Genomic DNA, 6,995 nt, shown 5'->3' on the forward strand with positions numbered 1-6,995 from the left:
CATTTTTTCAATTCACAAATGATTTTGCCCTCACAATAAGACAAAATGGCCATGGCAAGTATCGGGTTAAAACATTTTTTAATTAGTTATACACAACTGCAAAATTTTGAAGTGCTGTTAAACATGATTTTGTATAAATTTATCTTCTTTATACAAAAAAAAAAGATTTTATAAAATAATTTGTTTGTCTTACATGTTTATTTTCTTTTTATCAGGTGTTTCATAGTAGTAGCAACTCTGAAAAATTGATGAGGATAAAACTGGGAAAGAGCAAAGTTATCAAGGTGTGTCAGAAACTAAATATTTATATATACATATATAAAGTACTTAAATAATTTTAGCACACCACAAAATGCCTTTTAAATTTAAAGCTATTTTAATAAGGTCTTTTTTTTTATCAATTCTGAATACAGGGAAGAATTTTACTAATTGATTGATATATACTAACTGAAAAGTAACTTAATAATGTGGTATCAAAAATTTATTTTCACATAAATGATTTAATATAGGGACTGGAAGAAGGCCTGATTGGCTCTAAAAAAAATGGTAGACGGTTACTTATAATTCCACCATCTCTTGGGTATGGATCTACAGCTACGGACAACAAAATTCCACCTAATAGCACTCTTATTTTTGAAGTTCAAGTTACAAAGGTTTGTATTTAAGTTTCAGTAACTATTAAGATTTAGTGTGTTTATGTTAAGTGACTCATCTCTTCAAAAATGCATTTCACATATTATATGGTACTTGTGTGATAAAACTAATTTGGAAGTTGTTACATTATTAGCATGCCATTTTCTATGATTTTTGATTAAAACATTTTTAATGGCTTTATAAATAAGGTAATGAAATAAGTGAACTTTTTTCAGTATCTACTTAAATCAGCCAATCGCGTGACATCAGTGGGCTTGCTATGCCCCTAGCATCTTGCCATGTCGCAAGCATTGCTCTTTTTTCTGTGGTAGCTTGTATGTGCAGAATGTCTGACTCTGATGTCATTTCTTTTGGAGATAATGGCAAAACTTAGCCATATCTTCATAAACTGTTGATATTTAACCACATTGTGAAAACTCTGTGTCCTTACAATGTATACTGTGTCTCCTGAAGCTGGTGAACATGAGTGCTTACATAAAGTCACCTTCAAACATGACAACAAGGAGTTCTTCTCCTCGGGTCTGAAGCCACAGCATAGCTTTGGGAAGAGGGATCTAGAGACATAATTGGCATGCTCTGTTAATGGCAGGGAAATTTTCAAGTCTTTCCCCACCCTACCTGATATAGCCATACATTTGAACACACCACTTCCTGCCTCTGCTGCCTGCGAGCATCTCGTCAGTTTTGCTGGGCAGATTTTCAGCCCTCTGCATGCAAGGCTTCACTGTGGTAACTTTGAAAACCAGTTGCTTCTCAAACTGAATAAAAAAGTTTGTACATAATGTAGTTGGTTGAATTCATATACTTGTTTTTTTTTAATTCCTTATATAGTTTATTCTGAAACAATAAGATTTGTATAATATTCATTATTGACATTACTTGCCTGTATGAGTTGGCTGAAACCCTGAATGTAGTTGTGAATACCATAGTAATCAATTATATACAACAAATTTGTTCTAGATAATTAAAACAATGACAAATCTTACGTCACTGCTATTCACTGGTAATTTACGTGGTTTGGTAAATTTTTTCCATACAGGGTTTTGTTTCTAGACCTCACGACCCACAACATACATGTAAGGCTTTAGAGAACTTCAAATGAGTGTACTTTTTACTTTTTTTTTTACTTGAGTTTCTATTAAGTAGATACTTTTTTACTCTGACTTAAGTAAATTTCAGGATGGATACTTTTACTTGTATTTGAGTAACATATTTTAGTACTTTTTACACCCCCTGTAAATAAGTAATTTGAAAATTATATAATCCATATTACACTTTACAGACACACTCAAACTTAAAAAGGAAATACAAGGTATTATGTTGTGGAACCTCATGGTTCATAATAATTCTTGTGATGACTCCACTTGTTAAACTAGTTTTAAACTATTTTTGTATCAAAATTTGCATTATTTTTTTAAGTAGGTTCTTTATTCAATAGCCTCACTGCACTGAAAAATGTTTTTGAGCATCATGCATGGTTGACAGTTTCAAAGAGATTTGTAGTTACACTTTTAATAGAATTTCTATTCTACCTTCTTAAATTTATTTAATTTTATCTATATTGCAAACAAGTATGATGCTTAACAAACTGATATGTCATGTCTCTATTCTGAGCTAATAACTTGGACATACTTGGAGTATTAAACAGAGATACGTTATCTTTATTCTTAACTAATAACTTGACTTGGACATACTTGAAGTATTAAACAGAGATACATTGTCTTTATTCTGAACTAATAACTTAGACTGTCTTGAAGTATTAAACAGAGATACGTTGTTTTTATTCTGAATTGAGAACTTGTACATGTTTGACACTTTTAACAAAGATATGCCATGTTTCTTGTTTGGGCTAATAACTTATACATACATGATGTTTTAAAGAAAGATATACATTGTCCTTACTCTGAGCTAATAACTTGTATGTACCTGACATTTTAACCCTATGTGCGTGGATGGGAGTAGAAATTTGCATTCCTTGACATTGTACAGAGTGCCATTCAACATGGTATTATGCACTTAGTTTCAACATTTCACATTACCCTATATTGCTAATTTCACAACTGTTTATGTTTCAGTAGTGAATAAACCAGATACAATATACAGGGATACTGAAAAACCCTTTAGATATACATTTAAGAAGTTGTAGAGGTTAAGCAAATGCAATTTTCAAACAGTACAAAAGACAAAGGTGTTTTATTTTTCACATGAACGTCACTTTGCACTTTGACCTTTCAAAGTCAGACTAACTTTAACAGACATATCGTTTGTATAAAAACTTTTGTACCACACATAATTTTGTTTTTGTACAGCATACATGTACTGTTGACTAAAAGCTTGCCACATTTTGTGAGGATACATTTAGAACTATAGTCAACATTAATTAGACCAACCCCTTGCACATTCAGTTAAACAAAAAAATACATCTTTATTCAGAATTAATAACTTATAAATACTTCATATTTTTAACAGAAATATGTCACATCTTTATTCTGAGCTAATAACTTATACATACTTCATATTTTTAACAAAGATATGTCATGTCTTTGATTTTTTAAATTGTAATAAATAATTAAAAACGTTTTATATTTACATATGTCTTTATTCTGAGCTAATAACTTATACATACATCATATTTTTAACAGAGATATTTCACATTTTTATTCTGTATTTATAACTTGTACATACTTGACATTTTTAACAGATATGTCACATCTTTATTCTGAGCTAATAACTTATACATACTTCATATTTTTAACAGAGATATTTCACATTTTTATTCTGTATTTATAACTTGTACGTACTTGACATTTTTAACAAAGATATGTCACATCTTTATTCTGAATTAATAACTTATATATACTTGACATTTTTAACAAAGATATGTCGTCCTTACTCTGATTAATAACTTATACATCATATTTTTAACAGAGATATTTCACATTTTTATTCTGTATTAATAACTTGTACATACTTGACATTTTTAACAGAGATATGTCACATCTTTATTCTGAATTAATAACTTGTACATACTTGACATTTTTAACAAAGATATGTCACATCTTTGTTCTGAATTAATACCTTGCACATGCTGGATATTTTTAACAGAGATATGTCATGTCTTTATTATGGATTAATAACTTGTTGGTGAAGTAGGTTCTAGACAGCTTTGTGAAGCTTTGCTACCTTTCTTGTTGACAGGGATTCTGATTTTAGATTGGTTAGGTTTCTGCTAATCCACAATATGTTTATTTCTGCTTGTGTTGGGTGTTAGTTTGTGTTTTCTAATATGTAATACTTCCTTTCCTTGTTTTTCAGTTATTCTCTCTGTGTTACTCACTCAGTATTTTATTCCAGTGTGTGAAATGTTCTAGTTTTTTGCATGTTTTGCAGTGTTTGTTTTTATTAGTCATTATGTTTTTTCAAACATTCTCCCAAGTGTCTGTCTGTCTCGCCTATAAATCTTCCTTCTATGATGCATGTTATTTTATAAACTAAACCCTTTGTTAGTTTGTCTAATGTTTAATGTTGGTTAGTATGCTGTGAAAGATGCGTGCTGACTTGAATTTTATATTTCATACAGATTTTTTGAATACTGTAGCTGAGCTTTTGTATGAATCATAGAATGATTCCAAAGCACAATTTTATTGGTAGTTTCTTGGTTGTTCTGTTCTTCCATCTAACCCATTTGATGTTTGTTGGGTATCCATAGTTTTTTAAAGGTAGTCTTCAGGTGTATGTCTGCTTTTAATGTAGTTTTATTTCACACAGAATACGATAATTTTTTTTATTGATAGTGGATGATCTGATGTGTAGCTGTTGGTGTGAGCTGATTTTCTGTAGATCCTGCTTTATAGATCATTGTCATGATGGGACATGCAAGTGTCTCGAAATGTAGTCATAGCTTAATATTCAAGGTAAGATGTCTAACAGTAAAAACCTCCCTGGTAGTTTCTTTTTTTTTTCATAGATTTTATTTTTTTCTAAATGATCGAATGGTTAAATTTCAGATGAAATCCAAAGATACTTCTCGTTCTTCAACTCCAGTTGTGGATAGTGATGCCAGTGATGGAAAGAAGCCAGAAATCCCTTCCAAACCTCACTCACATAGGTAAAAAGTGAGCCAGTGGACTTGTGCCAATGGCATAGTCCTTTGATTATAAATACTGTAAAAAACTGTGTGAAGTTTGTAACACAACCTTAGTACAAAAAATGCTTTTTTGTAACATTTTGCCAAAGATGATCAGAAATAAATCAGTATTAGTTTCATACTTCAATTTTAAGCACTCTTAAAAACCTGAAACTTTTTTTTGGTTATTGTGACTACAGTGACTTTTTTTATTTGAGCTCTTTGTTAGTGTTTATTCATTTCAGTTTTGTTTTGATCAGCCTTTCTGATTCCAGATTTCTGTTGGTAACTAGGATTAGTTATTTCCAATCCAGTTTTGTGTCAGTAATTAACAGCAGTTTTTACCATTCTAGTTATTATTAGTGATTAGGGCTAGTTGTGATTATTACTTTTCTGTGTTAATGACTAGGGCTAGTTATTCCTAATCCAATATTGTGTCAGTAATTAACAGCAGTTTTTACCATTCTAGTTATTATTAGTGATTAGGGCTAGTTGTGATTATTCCTTTTCTGTGTTAGTGACTAGGACTATTTCCCATTATAGTTTTGTGTTAAACTAAGTTCTGTTTGTCCTTTTCCTGTAATTTGCCAGACAAATATGGGAAATGCAAAATATATTGAAACATTTTTTTACATTTAATAAATATATGATTCATCATTTACAAGTAAAGCAAACTAGATTTAAGAATGCCTGTATTAAAATAAAAAAAAATAAGAAAATATGTAATTTGGAACACCTCAGTTCAGCATTCACTCTCTTGATTTACACACTTTAAAATGATGGCACAACACTAAGCAATAACTGATATACATGATTGTTTGTATTACCACACCTCTAGTTGTTGTCATTACAGTAGGTTTCTATATAATTATTAATAATGCTTTGTAATAGCTTAAGGATAAGTAGGTTCTGCAAAGCATTCCATAACTAAAGAATGAACACATGCAATAGAAACTGGATTTATATTTAATATGTGTGTAGAATAGCATTAGGGTAAGTAGGCTTAATGTAAGTAAGTATGCTTATAGAAGTGGGTTGGTTAAAATATGCATGGCTAAAGTATAAACACATCAGTAGAAAGTAGATTTATATTTATTATGTGGCTCTGTAGGAGCTTAACATAAGGAGGATTAATGTAGGTGGGATTGTAGAAGTTGGTTGGTTAAAACATACTATGTAGCTAAGGAATGAATACATGCAATAGAGGCTGGATTTATATTTAATGTGTACCTGTACAGTAGCTTAACGCAAGGAGGATTAATGTAGGTGGGCTTGTAGAAGTTGGTTGGTTAAAACATACTATGTAGCTAAGGAATGAATACGTGCAATAGAGGCTGGATTTATATTTAATATATGTGTGTAGAATAGCATTAGGGTAAGTAGGCTTAATGTAAGTAAGTATGCTTATAGAAGTGGGTTGGTTAAAGCATGCATGGCTAAAGTATAAACACATCAGTAGAAAGTAGATTTATATTTATTATGTGGCTCTGTAGGAGCTTAACGTAAGGAGGATTAATGTAGGTGGGCTTGTGGAAGTTGGTTGGTTAAAACATACTATGTAGCTAAGGAATGAATACATGAAATAGAGGCTGGATTTATATTTAATATGTACCTTTTGTGTCAAAATTTAGAACTTAACTTGCTAAACGATTTTAAACTACATCTGAAATCATGCAAGGAATTAGTTAATATGTTTAATATAACACAAGTCGACTTTTTATGGTTTTTCTTGTAAAAAATGCAAGTGATTTATTTTTGCTTTTATAATAGCCATTTCAAAACTACTGCATCATAATTTCTTACCAATTGATTTCTTTTGATAAAATCATTTTGTTCCAACAGTTTCATATGTGACAGAAATGTTAATTTTATAATCAATTTACAGGTCAATGGTTGTAAGAAATGTGGTTTGTCTTCATAGAAACATCTGTAATCCTTCTTAGTGTTGGGGTTTACGGAAGTAGTGAAGAAACATCTGTAATACTTGTTAGTGTTGGGGTTTACTGAATTAGTGAAGAAACATCTGTAATACGTATTACAGATGCTCCTTCACTACTTCAGTAAACCCCAACACTAAGAATTGTTAGTGTTGGTAGGTTTACTGAAGTAGTGAAGAAACATCTGTAATACTTATGTTTCTTCACTACTTCAGTAAACCTACCAACACTAACTAACAAGGATTACATTACTTCAGTAAACCTACCAACACGTGAAG

The 6,995-nt window shown here is 30.8% G+C and overlaps 1 protein-coding gene across 2 annotated transcripts in view; it reads left to right on the top strand.

Moving 5' to 3' along the window:
• LOC106470491 (FK506-binding protein 15-like) overlaps positions 1 to 6,995 on the top strand; it is a 69,302-nt gene that overhangs the window by 29,483 nt on the left and 32,824 nt on the right. For both annotated transcript variants that reach the window (XM_022399107.1, XM_013931053.2), the window contains exons 9-11: positions 216 to 284; positions 510 to 653; positions 4,662 to 4,762. In XM_022399107.1, coding sequence (XP_022254815.1) covers positions 216 to 284; positions 510 to 653; positions 4,662 to 4,762 — 314 coding nt within the window. The remainder of the gene's footprint in view (positions 1 to 215; positions 285 to 509; positions 654 to 4,661; positions 4,763 to 6,995) is intronic.

Source organism: Limulus polyphemus, unplaced genomic scaffold (assembly GCF_000517525.1).
Source record: "Limulus polyphemus unplaced genomic scaffold, Limulus_polyphemus-2.1.2 Scaffold4037, whole genome shotgun sequence".
Classification (NCBI taxonomy): Eukaryota; Metazoa; Arthropoda; class Merostomata; order Xiphosura; family Limulidae; genus Limulus; species Limulus polyphemus.